Genomic DNA, 21,551 nt, shown 5'->3' with positions numbered 1-21,551 from the left:
TGTTAAGGGGGGGGAAGGGGAGCAGGAAGAGAGTTGAGCATCCTGACTGCCCGGTGAACCGAGCTGTCCCTCAGTCTAGTGGTAGTAGTAGTATTGTTGTTATTTTGTAAAGAAACGATTTATATTCAGAAGTGGGTGTGCTGAAATGTGTGCGTGTGTTTACGCAGTGCTGCTCTGGTCTGGTCTTGTTCTGGGAGTCGACTCTCGATTTCAGGCGTTTGGGAATCGAGTGTCTACTCCGAAGCTTCTAACGAAAGTATCGCACAGCCCAACAGCGTTCACCAGCATTGACACAGTTCACATAGGTCATGTAACTAATCTGCCACCACGTGTGCCCTAGTTAGCTAATGTGTCGCTTTAGGTTAAGACTAAACCGCCAATCGTAATTGTGTTTTAATTATCTGATTCATAGTGTCCTTTTCATGTCGCTTGATCTAGCGCTAAAAATATTGTGTGGAATCGACTCTGAGAATCGACTCTGAGAATCGACTCCACAATTGCTGAAATCGCACAGTCCTCATTACAACCCGGAAGGACACTTGCCTGCGAGCTTTTTGTTTGTGATTGTTTTTTTTTGTCTTCTGGCTAAACGTGAACACGATGATGGTAGGTCTTTGATAAGTTTGTGTTGAAGCGGGATGTGTGATATTGGTGGGGATCAGTTGAACAACATCGGCTTGTTTTAATTGGACTCGCAGTGGCACTGGCGCTGGATTGTGTGGTTGAGTCGAGGCAGCGAGAGACAGAAGCTAGCTAACGGCTAACAGGAGGCTAGCCAGCTGTTTACACTGCAGCGAGTGTCGAGAAAAGTATTAGTAAAGTATAGTAAAGGGAATGTTGTTTTTACACTGTTGGGTTTAGCCAGGTGGTCGTTTTACTGGCTAGCTCGGTGAAAGCTGGCAGCTCGTTAAGCTGCCTGACCCGCATGTGTATAGCTGCCTGTCAGGCCAGAGCAGGACTCATCAAATATGTCATTTGTGTGAGGACTGGAGATTAGATTAGGTTAGCAAAGAAAGTTGTTTGTGATTAGTTATGTATGTATGTGTGTTTCATTTAAATATTGCCTTTCTTTCATTTAGACATTTGGACGATCAGGCAAAACCCTCTGACAGTTGTAATGTGAAGGCTATTTCTGACCCAGTCTTCCTATGTATCCACATCGGCGGGGTGAGTGTGATCTAGCTGTGCCTGAATTATGGCAATTATTATTTAGCTGTGTCTCATAATGTGTTGTATCATACCGATTTTTATGACATTTCATTCCCTCTACATAGGTCATATAAGACTGAATCCATGCTTTCTGATGAGCTTGACTCCAAACCTGAGGTAGTTATTTCACTGCACTGCACACATTTCCATGTAGAAACCTGGTTAAGTGTAGTATTGAAGGCTAGTAAGATAACCATTCCTATGTATTCTGTCTCTGTAAAGCTGCTGGTTGAGTTTGTGCAGAACGCCTCCATACCCTTGGGCCAGGGCTTGGAGGAATCGGACCCCAAGACACAGTGTCTACCTCTCCTTGCCTCTTCTGACAACTCCATATGCAGCCAGCTAGACCTTCCAGGTATAAGACTGTTGAAGTTTTGGTCTTGTGGTCCTGATGTGACCAAGTTATATAGAGGTTTGCTGGTTGTTTAGATGCTGGTCTCTTCCCCTGTATATTTGCACTGGCCGGCCATTGGTGGGCAGATTCTTACCGCTGTGTTTCTGATTGATTCTCAATCTCAAGAGAGTACTCTTAGCCATGCGGCTTCTCCATCACTGTCGGAGTTTGGGCCAGAGAGAAGCCCCCTGGTTGTGCAGCTTCAGTCTCACTCCCCGACGCCAACTCCACCGGCAATACTTCAGGACCTCCAGCAACCAGACAGCACCTCTTATGTCCTGCTCAACCTTGCTAAAGGTATGATTAAATCTGCTGCGAATGTGACCATACCATTACCATCCATTAGAATGGTATTGTGGGATTCACATTAAAATCCACACTGTTTTGGATGTGTCTGAAGGGATCCATGTCTTTTTGGTGGAGAACCACAATCTGCAGTTGGCCAGTTATCTGCTGTTATGTCAGCAGAGTGTTTAGGACTTTTATACACTATGTGCCTTGGCACATGATGACCCCGCTCTGTAAATTTACATGGTCTGCCACAGACCCACGCTGGAATTTGATGGAGTTAGACTGTGCGTAAAGGCAGACTGCATGGCTAGGTGCTTGACTTTATACACCCATGGCAATGGGACCTTTGCCCATATAGTGTAATGTAAACAAAAAAGGGAAGATAAAAAAAAAATGAAAGCACATTTATAAAAGAATTTGAAATTGCATTGTTTCTGTTTTGTTTGGTAAAATCTCAGTGTCCTCTGATTCTCTTTCTGCAGGGCTGGCAGCATCCGCAGAGCCGCTGGTGTTTGTGCAGGATGACGTGGATGAGGCAGAGGAGGAGATTTCAGCAGGGGAGTGTGGAGACGGAAGTGCCCCGTGGTACCTGCGAGTGCAGGAGTTGGCCCACGATAGCCTGATCGCTGCCACTCGAGCCCAACTGGCAAAGGAAGCCAGGGCTAGTAGCAACAGTAATGTTCAATGACTCATCAGCTGGGCTTTATTTCGGGGTTGTACAAAAATTGTAATGTCATACTTCTTATACTATTTAAACTGTTTATTTTATATATACATATATATATATATATATATATATATATATATATATATATATATATATATATATATATATATATATATATATATATATAGTGAATAGTTCATTTGCAAAAAAAGATAAATGAATGTTCATAGGACTTTTAAATAGTCCTATTTGTCCTTACTCTTCATATACACGTTTTTCGTCTGTCACAGAAAAACATTTTTATCACTTTATGGAATAATTAGAATGTTATGTTTTGTTTTTTTTTGTTTTTTTTTTTACATGTGATCAGAGAACTGCATCATGATCTCCTGTGCTGTAATCTCTTGTCCAGGTGACCATATTCATAGCTACCAGTCAGAGGGGCCAAAAAAGGAGGCACCGCCACGAAACAGCCGTACATCTACAGAGAAGATTCTCAGGTGTCCTTACGAGAACTGCCATAGGACATTTACCTGGCCTGCTCATCTGAAATATCACCTCAAAACACACAGGTAAAAAGTGAGATTAAGCATTATATTTGTTTGTTTGATTCTGTATGATTAGTTGGTTGCAGTAAGCCTGCTTGTTTTTGTAATTAGCTTTGCACAAAGGTCTACAAATAATGAATAATTCTCCATATAAATAACACTTACACACACACACACAAAGTGATGCATTGAGCTTGATCTCCTGTGTATGGTCTGCTTTAGAAATGACCGCACATTTCGCTGCGGGGCTGAGGGCTGTGGAAAGAGCTTTTATGTTCTGCAGAGACTGCAGGTGCATATGAGGACACACAATGGCGAGAAACCCTTCATTTGTAATGAGAAAAACTGTGGCAAGAAGTTTACCACTGCTGGTAATCTGAAGAACCACAAGCGCACACATACTGGTAGGCATGTTTCTCCTAAACCTGACATCCGTTTGAACCTTTGTTGCAGTTGGACTTGCCTGACTTTTTTGTGTTCACATTTCAGTTTAAATTACAGGATTAGGCAAACTATGTTTTGAAATAACCAGTAACACCCACTTTTATTTTCTAATAAAATAAGTAGGGTCAAATATACCAATATAAATCAAAACACCACTGCAGAATCTACCCAACCCTGAAAGGGCAGGATTTATTTATATTAGGATTTATGTTATGTTTTATATCATATGCAGGGTCATCACTAGACCCAATTTACTGGAGCACATTTCCCATTAAATGTTTCTGTGCCCCACTTTAATCACACAGAAAAAAATCAGTACATAAGCTATAAAGTTAAAACAGTAAACTTTGGGGTCTTTGGGGAACACAACACAAACATTATGCCCATGCAAATTTACTAGCCTCAGCATTTAGCTTGGAACACTGTCAGTTTCAATAAAGTCAGGCTGAACTACTTGCACTGTTGGAGTAGCAGTAGCTGTATATGGTCATATGCAGGCATCGGCTAGCATAAATATACATATTTTTAACAGCAGCATTGTATTGTTGTGTTGCTCCATGTGGCACGGTTGTCTTGAAGAAATGTAATTTCCCTGCACTGTGTTCTTGTACACTAATGGAACAACAATAAAAGCCTCTCTTGTTTACTTGGGCCTGGCCATGGGGTAGCAACACTATTACCTATGTTGTTGCCTATTTTAAGGCTCATTTGTATCCATATCAGTACTTTAGAACAAAAGCCTTTAATGTGTGATTGGACAACTACTTCTACAGCTCGCCAGCAAAGAGGTTGGGCTGTGCTCTTTTTTTTTGTGTGTGCCCCAGTACAACCAGCAGTCTAGGAACACTTCTGACCAAGAGCAAATGTCAAACCCAGTCATATATTAGCATGTACAGTTTAGAACAGAAGATCTTTGCCAAATGAAACAAACAAATACTTCATTCATTTCGTCCAACTAGGCTATGTTTTTAGCTTCCTGAGTTTGCCATTGTATCCTGTTCAGTTCTTTATGGTGATTTATTGAATTGTTTTAAATTGAATCTTATCTGTGTGGGTCCTAGGTGAGAAGCCCTTCCTTTGTGAAGTTGACAACTGTGGACGTTCCTTTGCAGAGTACTCCAGCCTCCGCAAACACATGCTAGTGCATTCTGGTGAGCCAGAAATTAAACATAAGTCTTTATATTAGCATTATTATAACTAACATTTGCCACATTAAAATATATGATTCTAAGATTGTGTAGTGTATGCAATCAGTTTTAAATATGCAGAATACATTGGAAATTACAGTTTATTATTGTTATTTGTATTATTAATGTTATCATTACAGATAAAACACTAATATTAGTATTGTAGTATAGTATTAGTATTTTATTTGTGTATAGTATTGTGTAAAATAGTCCTTGAACATTTGTGAATCTTTTAGAACTCTTTTTATATGTTTGAATAAAATTACCCTAAACCGTCATCACATTTTCACACAAGTCCTGAAAATAGATAAGGAGAACCAGATCAAACAAATATCAGACATGCTCATTTATTGTGGAAAAATAACCAAGTGGCAAAAGTATGTGAACCTTTGCTTTCAGTATCTGGTATGACCCCCTTGTGTAGCAAAACAGGTCCAAACCATGATACTACCGCCACTGTGTTTCACAAATAGAATACGTTTTTGTGCTTTCCTTTCTCCAAACATAATGCCTCTCATTTAAACCAAAAAGATCAATTTTGGTCTCACCTTGTTCCAATAGCCTTCTGGCTTGTCCGTGTGATCCTTAGCAAACTGCAGACAGTCAAATAAAACAGGGTACCCGCTTACACCTGACTGTCATCTCATTGATTGAGCACATTGGACTCCTCTTCAAACTATCTGCTAATCCTAAAGGTTCACATACTTTTGCCACTTACAAATCTATAATATAGGATAATTTTCCTCAAAAAATAAATGACTACGTCTGTGTCTCATTTGTTTGATTTGGTTCTTTTTTATTTTTATTCACTTTTTTTATTCATTTTTATTTACTTTTAGGACTTCATAGTGACAATCTTTATTTTTAGGTCGAATTTATGTAGCAATATAGAAGATTCTAAAGGGTTCACAAACCTTCAAGCACCACTGTATGTTAATACTTAGAAGAAAATGATAGAGAAAAGTTGAATCCTTCTAGACCAAAGAGCAGCACGATTGGTGTATGCACTGACTGGAATGCTCTGTCATTATTAGGGGAGAAGCCTCATCAGTGTTCCATATGCGGGAAGACTTTCTCTCAGAGCGGCAGCAGAAATGTCCATATGAGGAAGCGTCACGGAGAGGATGCTCTCAGTTCAGAAAGCAGAGAAACAGGTAATAAGAGATCACTTTGTGCCACGTAATGTGATTACCATTGAGTCTGTAGTATTATTCACAGCAATTACACTGCTGTTACAAGCTATTGTGGAACTCCACACATTGATAAATCACTTGAGTGTAAAAGTATCACAGAGGAGGAAATGGAGAAGACATGTTAGGCTCGAGGACTATGATGTGGTACTGCTCTTTGACTGGCAGGAGAGGCTCTGACTCACAGCAGCTTGTTAGAGGCTGATGGTGCTGCTGGCGATTCCATGGTAACTATGACAACAGTTGTGGAGCCAGTTAATCTTCACCATGCCATGCTGAGGGCACAAGGTACGTACTGTCCAAACGGCCTAAAACCACAAATATGATATTTCCAATGATTGGTAGCTTCTTATTTTGTTCCTCTCCTTTGTGCTCTAGGTCCTGCAGACCCAGTAGTGGTACTCTCTCCACCTCATGACCTGGTCACCATGACAGCTGGAGGTCATGGTTATGGGGAGGATGTGGTGGCATTGTTATAGTAGTATTTGTAAATAAAGTAATAACTGAGTTCATGTACACAGTCTTTTTGTGGTCTTTATTATAGTCAAAGAAAAGGTCGGGATAATCTGTCAAAGCTACTGAATGATCTTCAAAAGGTTCAAATAAGAGAAAAAAAATCTCTCTGCAAAACAAGCCATCATCAATTGCATACAAACCCACCTAAGATAATAAAGATGCAATGAGTGAATGTCCATCACCAATTGGAATGGTTCCCGGTTGGTAATGGAGGCTAGAGAACTCTAGATGCAGTCATATTTAACTGCCGTACTTTTTACTGTTTGTGTTGCAGTACAGCTGCCAGTACAGTGCAAAAAGAGCTTGATGTGAAGGAAAGGCAAAACAGACTCTGATTCAAGTTTAATTTAACAGGATTGAAATTGGAAATCTTAGATTGTACAACTAAATAATGCAACATGCTGTTGTCAGTGTGTTCTCAAAAAGGAGCCTTAGGAGATTTCCCTCAAAACCAGCAGCAAATTGTCGCATTTACAACAGTACAGGCTTTGTGTTTCCAGGATGTTTGATCATTACTGTTTGGAAAATTAAAACATCAGTTTTGTGTTTTTTCCAGCTTAGACAACCACAACAAATATGGGTTTTAAAATTCAACCGAAGCTGCTTAAAAAAAAATAAACCTGACCAAAGAAGGCTCTTGATGGTACTGAAATGCCTGAATAATTATTTTGCTGTAGTTCTGTATGACTCTTTATGTATTTATTTATGATAGATAGATATATATTCTTTAAAGCATGGAGATAAATATAAATAGAAAAATGTGATTGACATTTTTCTATATATTTATCTCCATGCTTTAAAAGATGTTTACATACAGATTCCACAATTTGCTTTTCAAAGCATATGGAGGGTACTGTTAGTGCTTAATAAACACTTCATTACTAACAGTGTAATTAGACTGGTTCAATTAGATGAAGTGCAGATGTTGAATATAAATCACTGTATTAAGTACAGGAAAGGATCTGAATAGTAGTTTATAAGAATCTGACGCTACTGATGTTTTTTAGTCTGTAATAACATGTTTTGTGATACATATTGTGTATCGTAAAAAAAAGTCTTTAAATATTGTGATCTAGTATTTTTACCATATAGCCCAGCCTTAATTCACATACATGCTACGTATTCAGACGACAGCAGTTTAGTGCACCCATTTGATAAATATTAAAAGGAGTTTTTCTACCCAGACTGTTTTCTAAACAAGGCACTAAATACAGCAACCAATCCCCAAAGAGATTATTTACATACAACAGTCATAAAGGCACAGCAACAAAAGCAGCCTGTTTCATTCCAATGAACAGTGGTTGTGTAAAATGGTTTGGATGTACATAAAAAGTAAAAATTTAAGTGTGATTAAAATATGCATTTCATCTAAGCCATTTAAAAATTGTAAACACCAACCTCACTCATACAGAAAGGTTTCTAGATAAGATCAACTTAAGGGAACAATACAGTTCTCAGTCGAAGTGGAATAGGTTTTAATATCCTAGAAAATAAATAAAAACTAAAATAAGCAATGTTTCTCTGCACAGGAATTATGTAGGATCTCTCTCTACCTCTCTGTCAACGGCCATAAGCATCCTTTATCTGTGCTGTGTTGCACTAGTAAACCATGGCTCTCTCTGATAGAGCCCTCCATTGGATTACTTCTATTTTCTTGTGCTGCCTTGCTATTGCATTCACAACAATCATTGGCAGCAGTGTGCATTCGTTTGTTGGGAAGGCAGGGATTTAAAATTCTTCCCAGGTGGATTCCGGAAGAGCACCTGAAGGCACATACATAAGCCATATAATCTTACTCTTTGAGAATCAGCCCTGGATTAATGACAAAGAAAATGAAATGAACAGAAGGCTGCAGTTCATTGGGTAAATAAAATGCAAGTGGTTCCAGCATTGCAAGAGCTGATACTCAGGAACAGGAAAGGCTGGTAGGAGCTGAAAGAGTTGGTCTGACTTGTCTCAGAGAATCCTGATGTATTTAAAGTAGTTGATCGCAGCCCCTAAAGCCCAGCTGGCTTCCACGTTGTTCACCTTTTTGATTAACTATGAGAAATAAGGCACAGAGGACATTAGCATTTGTTAGTGTGAAAATGAATCTACTATCAAAATAAAGTGTTGATGAAATTCAGTGTAAAACTTATCTTAGTAAAGATGTCAAATAAAAGCTCGCAGTACATCAAAACGTTCCAGTTCCAGCAACCAACTTTGGAAGTTCGTCTTATCACAGTCATTAACACTCACCTCCAGGACCGTGTTTTCCTTGAAGCCGTAACCATCCTTTAGGAGGCAGGTTATGTATGTAAGATCCATACACAGGAAGGCTTTCGCTGGATTGAACATGGCCATTTTGTTGCACACTTTAAAGCAAAGAGGATTTTAGTGTTAGGAGCTCTACACTGTCATGCACAGATCAATATTTAGAACCTCAACCTACTGTAACTGACCAGGGCAGAGTTTCCTGACAGCATTAATAAAAAGGAAAAGATGAATAAAGCCCCTTAGAACAGAACAATGATTTCTGCAAGGCCTGTAAGTCAAACCGGTCAGTCATAACCTGAACCATCGATTTCACTCAGTCAGATATACAACATGTGTTTATTACTGCACCTGAAAAATGTTTAAATGTGTAAAAAGCAGTACTCATATAGAACAACTAAAATCTATATTAATGCCACAAAATGATTAAAACCATCAAGCAACGAAGAAAAGACTGAGTTGGCCTCTGACTGCTGAGAGCAAAACTCACCTCAAGAATTACTATATAAATAACAAGTAGATTAAATTAGTTGTTAATTTACGAGCGAGTTCACGTAGGATTTTAGTCCAAGTCCACTGCTACAATCATTTTTATTAGCTTAGTCTGCATTTATGCTTTTGGCTGATCTTGTGTTTCTTGGTAAAAAGCCATGTGTATTCTCTACAGAAACAAATGCAAGCTACAATTAGTCTGCTGCCCCTACTTTTTGACTCCAGTATTTTTTCAATCATTAGTTGCAAGACTGTTTATGGTATTTCCACATTACCAACCACATCAAATGAGTGCAAAAAGACAAAGTCTAGTCTCTCACCCTCTTTAGCCCTTTTCCTGAAGTCCCGAGTTAGCACTGCTCCCCCACGGTTTTCATCTGTAACATATACAAGAATGCATTTCTATCAGTTTCAGCTAAAATACTGACAACAGAAGGCAGAACGATATGTAAAGCTAAATAATCAGGCATGTAAATAACATTGGATAGGGTGTTATGATCAAGAATTAGTAATGAAACATCAAAACACAATGCAAAACTACTCAACTATTGTAATTTGTGGGGAAGCAAAAGATTTTTGCTGCCTAACATCAGCAGCACCATAGCTAACACATAGCCTACTTACTCAATATGATAACAGTGTTTAAAATGATTGTTGGCATCTTGCATATTTTCTATACAACGTGTTTTACAATGGAAATTCAAATGGCACTCACCAATGAGGTCTGCCTCAACAGCATGGTCAAAGTAGTATGAGAAGGCAAAGAAAACTGCGCCGTACTTCAGCTCATTTGGCTGCTGTATAATCCCTTTCACAACCTTCTTCATTTCCTGGTAGCAGGCCTTGTATCCAGTGTAACCTTGAAAGTAGAGAGAGAAATATGAATGATGCTGGAAAACAACAGGACGCGTCTGGAAGTCTCTGTGAACACAGTTAAAGATGAAATGTATAGAAACTTGTGTTTTTCCTCACCTTCTGGGTTTCCACTGACTTTATACGTGAACTCTCCGAACCGAAATTCCCCTTCAAAGTTCTTAGGCAGGCAAGAGGTTTTGTAAACTTTCCATTCCAGACCTGAAACAAGATTGCAACACTTTCTGTGTTTATCTGACGATCACAACTAAATATCTACTTTATTGGTGTGAAAACAGGCACCCTTAATTAACAACACAGTTAGCTGCACAAAACTGCAACTTCACAGCTGTACCTTCAGAGCCTGAAGCACCAATAGCTGCAATCCGAGCTGCTTTGATTCCATTCTCAGGGTAACTAGAAATAGAAAGTGAAATAGTCCTTCTTGCCAACATTTTCCACATGCATGAACAGAAATGCAAGACTTAGTTTTTTGCAAATACCTGTGAGTATAGAGCTCATGGGTTGTGTTAAACATACTGAATCTTGCCATGAAGTCTGCAGAGACATTTTCAAATGTTTTCTGGAAGAAAAAAAACAAGAGGGACGATGAACTGCAGGTTTGTGTTAAGTACACAGTACTGCACAAAACAAAGATGATCTACTAAAATAAAACACCAAGTGCAAAAGAGAAAAACACACTCACTTTTGACTTGGGAAGAAAGGTGATTTGAGTTGAACCGCCACCCAAATCTAAAATTCCCACGGTCCTTTTTATGTTGGGGCGAAGATGACCTAAAAGCACATTTGAAAAAAAAAGTTCTTTGTTACCATAAAAAATTGCAAGTGAAAATGGAAAAGCTTCTTTTCTGGGCCATAAGTGTTTATTTTTCTCAGTAAAACCTTAACATTAGAATAAATGCAAATACCATTCATACAGAAGTAGTGATTTTACATCACTGTGTTCATTACACACTTTTAAAGCTGTCTTCATGGGAGTCTAGTGTTATTTGTAGTTCCCATCCAACACCTGGTTTGGTGATCAGTGCTTAATGATGTTAAATCAGGTGAGCTGGTGAGGGAATTCAACACATCCACTCACTGGCTGAAAACATCTAGGAGAAGCCTGGAACCAAGCTTTGTTCTTCAGCCTAGCTCTTGTTCATTTTTACTGTATTTATGGTCACTGGCGTCTGTTCTAATGTGATCTGGAGTTTCTACAGTAACAACTCTCTTGAAACTGAGATAGAAATGCTCTTAAATAATATGCTTAGGTGCCTAAAACTTTTGCACAGTACTGCATATCCAATACCTAAAGATGTAAGACTTGATCATTAATCAAGGTCATTTCTTTTTTGGTAAAAAAACAAACAAACAAACAAACAAACAACTAATAGCTGTTAACCTCTAGAGCTAGCCTCTAAATTGTACAATTACAGCAACTTATTCACTTATGTTCTTTACTGTGATATATTCCTCTGGAAATCATACTTACTCACATAAAGGAGTGTATTTTTGCTATATGTGACAGTTAAACGGTCTCTCTCATAAAGTTAAATCAGCATATAATAATAAAGCAGTCAGAGAGAGAGCAGACAGAATATGCTATTAGATGAGCTTACAGATGCTCTGTTGTCATGAGCCATAGCTCAGTGTGGGATGATGTTTCGTTAGTGTACAGAGCCCACGCGGCTCAACAACTTTAAGCTTGTAGTTTGATCTGATCACATGACGTTGTAGGCAAAACGGTCTATTAAAAATAAAAGAAACAGATCTGAACAGACTTCTTCACTTTAATAGACTAGATTTTCTGAATTCCGAGCTGTATCCGCAGAGGTAGCATGTGAATCTTTAAACCAAACAATGCAATGGATTATGGGTATTCCATGTCTGTTTAGTGTGCATCGTTTGTACACTATATATTATGGTGGACTGTGGGATTGTTACAGTGCACTGAAAATTCTGTACTACGTTTTCAGACAACACTAAAGTGGTGCACGACATGAGAGAGAATAGAGCACAGTTTCGGACACAGCTCCAGCCTTTTATAGGCACATACACGCAAAGTACACATAAACAGCATAGTCTATACCGTGCGGTCATGTGAAGTTTCGCTTGTTCAGGTAAAATTCTGTAAGATCTCAGGCTCTTAGAAATAGGAATGTTTTTTTTATGTAAATATTAGGGGGCTGTGTGGACTGCACCAAAAAATGGTGGAATACTGTTCTTTATTTGTAACAGTATGCTGACACTGTACCCACAGCTGAAAGTATTAACAAAATAAAGTGACAGTCCTTTAGAAAATAAAGGTCTTGTCAGTGTGCAAGATTCACGCCTTACATTTTCTTCCAAAACTTCCCCTCAGTTTTTGTTACAGTTAGTTTTTTCTTTTTATAACCAAGTGAATGTTGATGCCAGACTCTTGCAGAATGGAAAAGAGAGAGAGAGAGAGCAAAAATCAACTCTTGTTACCTGTCAGAAAGTTCATAGTCACCCAGGCAAAGATCCCTACAAAGAAATGCAGAAAGCTTATGTCAAGTACATTTATGGTTTAATTCCTTTGAGGCATGTTTTAATTGTCTGACTTCATAAAATGTTAACAATGTGTTGATGCATGTCTGAGGGCATTTTCTTCAGCTCTCCACAGAAGCCACAGCTGATCCCTCCAGACAAATAATAGCAGCTTTTTGCAACCTGACAGGAGCCCAATGACATTAATCAAACTCGTCAAAGTGCTGCCTCAACTAACCTCCACCACAATTTACCTAATCCACACTTATTACATCTAAGGCATTTAAGTGACGTCACTGCTGATCCTTCAGTTCCTCACATGGTCACAGTCCTTTTTCAAAACAACCTACGTGCAAAAGGAGACTCTCATGCCAGTGGTTAGGTTTGTTGTGTGTGCTACCTAAATGCCATCTTTTTTCTTTTAGCTGACTTTGCTCAGGTATGGTTTGCTGACAGTACTCCTTAAATTAATCATTGTCAGCACATATTCAAAGTGCCTAATTGTATGAGAAAAAGCAATCATACCTTCATTTGTTCCATCCATTATGCTCACGCTATCAGTAGGCACATAGAATGGATACTCGTCAAACACATATTGAACCTGACGGAGAATATGCAAGGGTTATTTCTCCAAAGTCAAGCAAACCTCTAGAAAATTCAGTGAACTCACAAAGTACATGCCTAACACATAGGTTTCCTACCTCCTCTAGAAGTGCAAGAGCTTTTGCTAGTGGCAGCCTTCTCAACCCCGCCGTAGCCCTGAGCACCACTGGGGTTCGTTTCCACTCCACACGAGGCACAGTGCTCTTGGCAACAACTAGCAGCTTTCTCAGCGAGTATCCAGCCTTTAATCACAGACGCTTTATGGGTGAGAGGAACGCCATAAACATGCTTACGTGCACTAAAAAGGTACAAAGGGGGTTTGCTCAAGTCTATTTAATGAAGCATCTTGTTTGTACATGCTGCAGTCAGAGATAATCATTTTCATTTTGAAGACGTGCAATCCAAATCCAACAACTTCATCAAACTCTATATTTTTTGTCCACGTCATGCAGCCCTATCTGACAGTGGTTTAGTGAGCTACAATGTAACCCAAGCTTCCAAAATAGAGGAGATGGACTTACATTTTCAGGGTTGTCAGCATAGGCAGATAAACCAGGCTTCTCTGAACTGTACATTTCATTATCCAAAACAGGTAACCCCTCTAGAGAGCAAATACAGCCACAGAAAAAGAAATTCAGTGTTTCCTAAGAAATGTACAACAGTCCTATAGAAACAGTGAATGCATTGTTTTGTTTTAAACACTACATTCACATAACAATGAGATCTCAGCATATGATATAACTGAACTTGTTTGATAACTTTTAGCAGCATTGTGCTAAGACTGATTATCTGCTCACCTGGGTCTTTCTGTATGAAAGTGTAGACATGTATACGTGTGCCTGTGCTCCCAGCATCAAACAAGATTGCATAGAAAATCCGGCTGGCGTTGGCAGGACGAGTAACAGGAGACAAAAAGTTTCCAAAGTTTGCAGCAAAATCCAAGCCATTACCCATGTAAGCTTGGGACTCTGACTCTCTCAGCAGAATCCACAAGAAGAGAAAATGCAGCACAGGCGACATCATCACTGAAGTGGAGCAGCACAGACTCTCTCTAGATACCTTTTGGAAAACTTAGAGAAACCAGAGAGGGTTGTCAGGCACACACACCGCAGCAGTGCTTATAAAACACGAGCTTGAAGGCACTCCCTCAAAACTGTCATTAAGCAATTGGATGCTAACTTGGGCCCTTAAATGGTATCCAAGCCATAAGAAAATTCACTAATCAGGAACAGACTCATCTAATTCATACAGTGCCTATAAAAAGTTCTCTCCCCTGTGAATGTTGTCCCCTTGTATTGCTTTTATAAATGAATCATGGTTAATATAATTAGGCTTTTTTTAACAAGAATTTACAAAGAAATCTTGACAATTAAAAAAAACTTCAACCTTCACAAGCCTACCAGGGCCTGCTGTCAAGAAGCATGATGCTGCCACCACCATGCTTCATGGTGGGGATGGTGCGTTTGTGGTGATGTGCAGTGACTGGTGTCCACCAAACCAAAAGTGTGTAGTCCGATGGTCAAAAAGCTTCATTTTGATCTCATCAGACCAAAGAACCTTCTTCTAGTTGACCCTGAAGTTCCCTAGATGATTTAATTTAGATTTAATTCTCTTTGCCACTCTTACCGTAAAGCTGGGAGGTACTGATCTCAGCTGCTGCAGCTGTTAGTTCCTTCAAAGTAGTTATAGGTGTCTTTGTGGCAGTCTCCTTCTTGCATGGTCACTCAGTTTGTAAGAATGCTTACAAATCTGCTCTAAGCAGATCTCCATTTCACCAATTGTGAGAACTAGCACCAATTGAATATTAATGCATTTTTACAATATATATTTTTATTTAATTTACATTATTTTGCACAATTCTATTTTCAGAGTTCTTTTCCAGAGCTAATGTAGTATCTAATGTAGGACTTAAAAATGTAGAAGAAAATATATACACAAGATAAATAGCATATATTGGCACTGTCCAACAAATCCTACACCCATAATGTTCAGCACTGCAGTGTAGATGCTTGCGTTTATGTGCTGTGGTGGCCAGTAAAGTTCACCTCAGAACAGTTATACAGGATACAGCTGCACCCAAGCACAAGCACAACGCATTGGATGGGGTCATGTAAAACATTTCACCACTGGACTCTGGAGCAGTGGAAACCTGCTATGTGGACTGACGAATCACGATTTTCTATCTGACAGTCTGGTGAATGGAAATATAAGTTTTACCTTTGCACTTCAAACTAATAAGTTCAATAAAATCAATCGAATATCAAATTAAAAACATGAGGAGTTTGTGGGGTTAAATAAGTACTCCTCTATTAATTTAGACTCAATAGCACTAGAGGTATACCAATGTGGGTCAGGATAGGTCATTTGACTTTAAAAAGGTTCACACCCAATTCACACATCTCATTAACAAAAAACTGTTAATTCTATTAAAATATAAGTTTGGCCTTATTGCTTTTGCCTTGCTTCAGCATAGTGCCTACTTGTTATTTCAACACCTTCCAGAGGTTGAGATGTTGTAGTGTGGCTTAGTTTCTTCGCCAGTTTTACATTTTGTTTGCACTTCACCTTTTCAGCTCCATCTCCATAGCGGATGTTGCCTAAGGGCTCAGTTATATTTGTTAGATAATCACTTCTGTCAAGAGTAACATGATGTCCTTTGGAGAGCTAAAAAAGACTAGCAACAGTCAGCGTACACAGAGGAGAGGAGCACAAAATGACCTCCTTTAAACCACAGGGGGTCATTCCATCAATCACATCAGTCATTAATGCAGATCAACATCCAAAATCAATGATGTTCAATCAAATGTTACAGTCTGATATCAGACTCAGACATTCTTACAATAAGTGTCTATATAATAATGCTAATAATAATAATAATAATTATTAGTGTTGCACCGATACTGGCACTTACACACAGTATCGGTATCGGCAATAGAGAGCACATAAAGCTTACTGACTGGTTTGCATACTTTATGAAACCAAACGTTTAAACAACCAGTAAACAGCCTTCAATAGTTATCACCATTACATAGAGATTTAATGGAACCTTTAGCACTTGTTCTTTCCATGGGTGTTTTTGGTTTAAGCAGCTTGTTTAAGGCCACACACTAAAGTTTAGTATATTTTTACATAGAGACGTGTACTAATGTTCATTTTAAACAGCAAATAAAAAGATGTTTGGTCAAGCTTAGCTAGATTATGCTTCCCTACTTGTTTATCAAGATTTATAGTCATCTATCGAGTATTTAAGTCAGAGTGGGTTTTGATAATAATAAGTGGTATCGGTGCATTCCTAATAATAATAATAATAATAATAATAATAATAATTTTTTTTATGCCAAGACATAATCTGTGCAACATTTCAAGTACTTTTATAACCCAGTGTTTGGTTGTTTAGTAATAACAGCACTGGAAGTATAAATCAGCCCTTACTGTAGTGCAGTGCAGTCTCTCAGATTATGAAGTCGCTGATCTGATATTTGACTACTTCCTGGTGATTTATGGTTCAGTTAAATGAACTGACTGTACCTACACATAAAGTGTGCCAGCTCTGCGGTCTGCTAGCTAAACCGCAGTTGTTAAATGAGAAGTTGATGGGTTTGCTTATTAGGCAGAAAATCGAGCAGTCGATCATCGTGTAGGGGTTACCGGGCAAGCTGAGATCCAACCCTCAACTATGAATACCACAAAGACCTAGCTAAGCGCTCTTACCTCTACATATCTTCATCAGTCAGCAGAACTGTGATGTGGTGGGTGTCAGCTAAAACTTTTCATTTTCTTGGTTAGGAGTCTCAGGTCTCCTCGCTCACACCTCATCATTGGTTTCGATGCAAAGCACTGCTGCTGCTGCCTAGTAAGGAAAAACACACCACCCGGTTATCAGCGCCCACCAGACTGTCTGCTGAAGTGCCGAGTTTTAGATCGAGCCCAGGCTGATGGAGGGACTGGTGGAGGGACTGGGGGAGGGACTGGTGGAGGGACTGGGGGAGGAGAGGGGGTTATCCACCAAGTGGGAAGTTCATTAAACCAAACCTGTGTCATTATTCTGACCAAAGCCGTAGGTCAGGTCGCTGTAGTGGGTTAGCCAGCTAGCGATAGCGTTGGTTTCAGAGTAAACTACCGTCAGCAAGTTAAGCTAGCACTACGGGTTCAGTGGCAGCTCACGTTTTAGAGTTTCCTAACTAACTGACTTACCGTTTCTGTTGCTGTATGTTAGCTACAGCTATGGCAACTGGCTATCACCTCTCACCGTCCAAAACATGTCGGTAATAATAATAAAAAAGGAATAAATTGTATTTGACCAAACCGGCACAACAACAACAAGCTGCACTGCTGAACGGTTTGATCGACACATCCAGCCGAGCTGGTTTCGCTGATGCAGACGTCACCCCCCTTCCACCGGTTCAGGGTACGTTGCTCTCAGAGCCCCCGAGAGAAACTATTTTATATATCATTAGATATTTAATAAACATCATTAATATGTGCACCATATGCATATTCGCTTTTAAATACTGTTATTATAAAATCGCTATAATTTGATAAATAATAAGAAACTGCATAAAGAAATGGCGACGCCCCTAAAGCCAGTAGAATTCTGGGAAATGTAGTTCTCATGGTCAACGTTGACTAATCAGTTAAACTGCAATTATTTCAACTATTTTAACGCCGATTTTAAGATTCGAGGTCTTTTCAATGACTTTTCAATTCATTTTGTTATATGAAATGCACATTTCGGCACTTTTAATTTATTAGATAGCGTACTGCGCATACAAAAAATAACCTAAGTTGTGACTCATGTAGCTGCATCTTCATAGGTCTAAAGCATGAAAGCATGCCTCAAGCAGAGCCATGAGGTTTAGCTTTTTAGGAGTTAGCATTATAATGGGAGTTTTAGGACACGTGATCTAAGAGGGTGCTCTAATCATGGTATTGTCTGGTTCTATCAATTCTGAATCAGCTGCACAGATGGGAGTTTTCACACACAATACATTGTCTGTTTTTGATCTGATCCAGTATAATTGTTCAGCTGTGGCACTGCTAGAAACTGTTATGAGGCTGTCTGGCTTTTTATTCATTCTCTTTTTAATCTTTCCTTCTCACACTCTCTTCTTTGCACATGCTCTCATTATCATGTGGACGCAGTTGTCTCTGAAAGAAGAATACTCCCAGTAAATTCCCCCCAGTTCTTTTTTAATCTTCATGTTTAAATATTCATTTTATTCATAGGATCACCAGAACTGACTTGGGGAACACCTGATGTAACCTACGACAAAGACATTGTGTGCGCAAATCTCTGGCCAATAAAGCCTTATTCTGCTTCTGATTATCTTCTATGTAGTCAGTAGATTTTCTTTCTTTTAAAGGCAATGCCAGGTGGATTTATTCACCAAACCCCCCCATTGTCATAGCATTTGAACTCTGGGCCACATGCAACCTGCTATATGAAATGTTCAGTGATTCTGTTTCAGTTTTAGCCCCTAGTGTCTGAGGATGTCATCACCTACATTAGTATTTATCAGCCTTCAAAAAGTCACAAATACGCTCAATATTGGTGTGCAAAAGGGCATCTGTGAAAGCACAGTGGGTCTAACCTTGTCCTAGATCTTCTACTACTACTTCTTCTACTACTACAGTATGGTATATTGTAGACTGCCTTGCTGGTTTACCTTTCTGTCAGACAACACTACAGTTTGATCTCACCAAAATCAAACGATTGAACGTGGGGCAAATGAAATCACTCTTTCTGTGGTGCAGGGAAAGCAGTTAACCTCTTAATATGAATTGAGTATCATTTGAATGCCATAGCCTGTGACAGTGGTGCTGACCATGTGAAATGTGCATCGTTTCATCGTTACAGCCTACCTTTCATCAAATGGATACTTTCAGCAGGATTGAAACTGCATGCACCTCAGTGATGTGAACAATATCCAGATGTCAGTACAATTGAACAGAAGATTTGCTGCATACATTTTTCTAGAACCTGATTAAATCTATGCTTTGAAGAACTGATTGTTCTGGAAGTGTTCCCGGAAATTGATAGCAAAGTGGTCCTACCCAGTAATAGATGGCAAACACTTGTATTTCAAAGGTCATATGGTACACCTGCAAAGGCAGTGACTACAGTCCTCCAGGGTTCACTAAGATGGTATAATTCATAATATGAATTAAACTGAATATAATATAGGATATTTGTAGGTCATGTCTGTCCTTTGTAATTCATCACAAAAACCTGGTATCTCTTGTGCAAGATGTACAAAATTAGTATAGCGACCTGGAAAAACAAGCCAACAGAAGCCCTCAAGCATATAAATACACATGCATAGCCTACAGGGACCATTATAGATGGGATTTCCGTCCACCTCTCGATATTAAAGCTGCTCAAGTGTACACTCCGGTCTCTGTTCTGCAGAAATTAAGGCAAGGTAAGTTGAGTCAGGTTGTTCATAATATTCTATACATAGATGAAGTGCAAACCTAACTGTGGTTCTATAAGCGTCCAAGGCTGCCATAGTAACAGGCCTTATAAGTGCGACATCCTCGTCTCATGGAGGAAAAAATAGCAGAAAGAACATGACAAACATCTTTAAGGGTATACCCAAGGAGACCGTCATTGGCCAATAAGGGTTTTGAAGTGCTTTATTTAATTATTTACTTATATTTATAACCCCTCTCATGAACCATGTTTTTCTCCAGAGCATTTAGGCTCCTCCAGTGAAGGAGTAAATCAAAAAACAATGAGCAGGATGCTCTGACCAATCTATGTACAAGTAAATGCAGCACATTGCCATGATTTTGATCAAGAAAAAGAGTATAGAAATACACTGCCGGTGATAAATAAATACATATTTCTATTTCACTTATCAGGTGATGCTGGCTTAGTTTGGAGAAATGAACATTGTCATCCTGTGACATCTTGTTTTAATTTTTTTAGCTCTAGGTTTGTTGTTGAGATTGAAAGCAGGACTATTCCATTAAATTTACATAATCACCTTTCCAGTGCATAAACTGTGGAATGATCACTCCGGTGACCAATCTGAACTTTTTTAATGTAATGCCATCTCTACAGAGATTGGCAGTGTTGTTTCTGTGACTGAGCCTCCTGCGGTTGTAAGCCTGATGGCTTTGACTACCTTTCACTAAAACAAAGAATCATTACAGGAAGATGATGAAACCATCTCTGCTGCCTCAGAGTGGGATGATGGGAGGCCAACAGAGTTATATGTTGAATATAAAACATGGCATTTTATTTGATCTTCCATGATAATGTGTGTGTGACTACCCATTAACAGAATGTGGCTGGCAATTCCCAAGCATGAGGGACAATCCATCTTCAGATTGAAACAGTAAGAACATGCTCATGTGTCTCACCAAATAAATTACATTTATATTAGAACATATTAGAACATGGCATGCTATTTATTTGACAATAACATGCTATTCTTGTCTTTTTCTTTCAGGCTGCCTGTAAAGGAGGCTAGAAATTGAATGATTATTTATATATATATATATATATATATATATATATATATATATATATATAATATATTATATAATATATATATATATATATTATATATAATATATATATTTTATATATATATATATTTTATATATATATATATATATATATATATATATATATATATATATATATATATATATATATAAAATGCTTGAGTATAAGTTAAAGGTGGGTTTTTGTGGGCTGTGGGTGTATAATGAATAACTGAAGAATAATGACAAAAATGATCTTGTTGTCATTTGTATTTTTCATTACAGGAAATAAAAAAGTCAATGAAGTTGCATTTTAAGGCAGTCAATCATGTTCTAAGATTATTGGGTGAAAGTGCCAGAAGAATATTGCAAATTAGTTTCTCTCTCCGTACATATCACGTATGATCTTGATGGAGAAGGAAAACAGTGAGTTGCAGTACATTATTGAATGCTAATTATTACTGGAGGTTATAATGGTCGACATTAATGCTATGTAAGGATTTTCTGTTCACATGATCTCCTTTCATTTCTGAAAGTGCTGTAATGGGGAATGCGGGTCCCCCCCATGCAGCCAACCAATCTAGGAGGTCCTAAAAGATGAAGTGGTGTGGGGGTATATTAGATGGTGCTGCTTCCAGTTGTTTTCTCCATTTCTTCTTATTATTGTTTGTTAATAAAGACACACCTGTGAATCTGTGAAATTCCTCCTTTGATGTCAATTACAGGCTTATGCCCAGGGAACACCACCAAATGCCTTCTACGTTGTACAGAAAACAGCGTATATAACGTATATAAAATCTGATGAGGAGTGAGAGCTGATCCAGGATGTGCAATATTTAAAATGTGCGGCTTAATGTTGTCTAATGTTGTTTTATTCTTTATTTTTTAGATGGTAATTTA

At 38.6% G+C, this 21,551-nt stretch overlaps 2 protein-coding genes across 3 annotated transcripts; one reads left to right on the top strand and one right to left on the bottom strand.

Annotated features, from left to right (window-relative positions):
- Positions 1-500: 500 nt before the first annotated feature.
- On the top strand, positions 501-6,446 carry znf410 (zinc finger protein 410). The gene is made up of 12 exons (XM_072683514.1): positions 501-606; positions 1,080-1,167; positions 1,275-1,326; positions 1,432-1,564; positions 1,730-1,900; positions 2,377-2,568; positions 2,974-3,133; positions 3,332-3,513; positions 4,615-4,704; positions 5,775-5,894; positions 6,099-6,218; positions 6,309-6,446. Exons 3-12 carry the CDS (start codon positions 1,294-1,296, stop codon positions 6,407-6,409), a joined length of 1,302 nt encoding a protein of 433 aa, XP_072539615.1. The 5' UTR covers positions 501-606; positions 1,080-1,167; positions 1,275-1,293; the 3' UTR covers positions 6,410-6,446.
- A 10-nt stretch (positions 6,447-6,456) lies between these two features.
- Positions 6,457-17,544, bottom strand: entpd5b (ectonucleoside triphosphate diphosphohydrolase 5b). 2 transcript variants are annotated; one of them, XM_072683492.1, is made up of 15 exons: positions 17,352-17,544; positions 16,869-17,007; positions 13,955-14,227; positions 13,679-13,758; positions 13,256-13,399; positions 13,080-13,155; positions 12,516-12,551; positions 10,750-10,838; positions 10,547-10,626; positions 10,399-10,460; positions 10,164-10,265; positions 9,907-10,050; positions 9,512-9,568; positions 8,685-8,800; positions 6,457-8,486 (listed from the first exon to the last, which is right to left on the bottom strand). In XM_072683492.1, exons 2-15 carry the CDS (start codon positions 16,882-16,884, stop codon positions 8,403-8,405), a joined length of 1,359 nt encoding a protein of 452 aa, XP_072539593.1. In that variant the 5' UTR covers positions 16,885-17,007; positions 17,352-17,544; the 3' UTR covers positions 6,457-8,402. The 2 variants fall into 2 exon arrangements, with proteins under 2 accessions (XP_072539593.1, XP_072539603.1); XM_072683502.1 differs by lacking the exon at positions 17,352-17,544 and having other exon boundaries at positions 16,869-17,325.
- Positions 17,545-21,551: the final 4,007 nt, after the last annotated feature.

The sequence above is a fragment of the Salminus brasiliensis genome, chromosome 1, assembly GCF_030463535.1.
Source record: "Salminus brasiliensis chromosome 1, fSalBra1.hap2, whole genome shotgun sequence".
NCBI lineage: Eukaryota > Metazoa > Chordata > Actinopteri > Characiformes > Bryconidae > Salminus > Salminus brasiliensis.
Note: the sequence above shows the minus strand (reverse complement) of the source record. Positions and strands in the feature narration are given on the sequence as shown.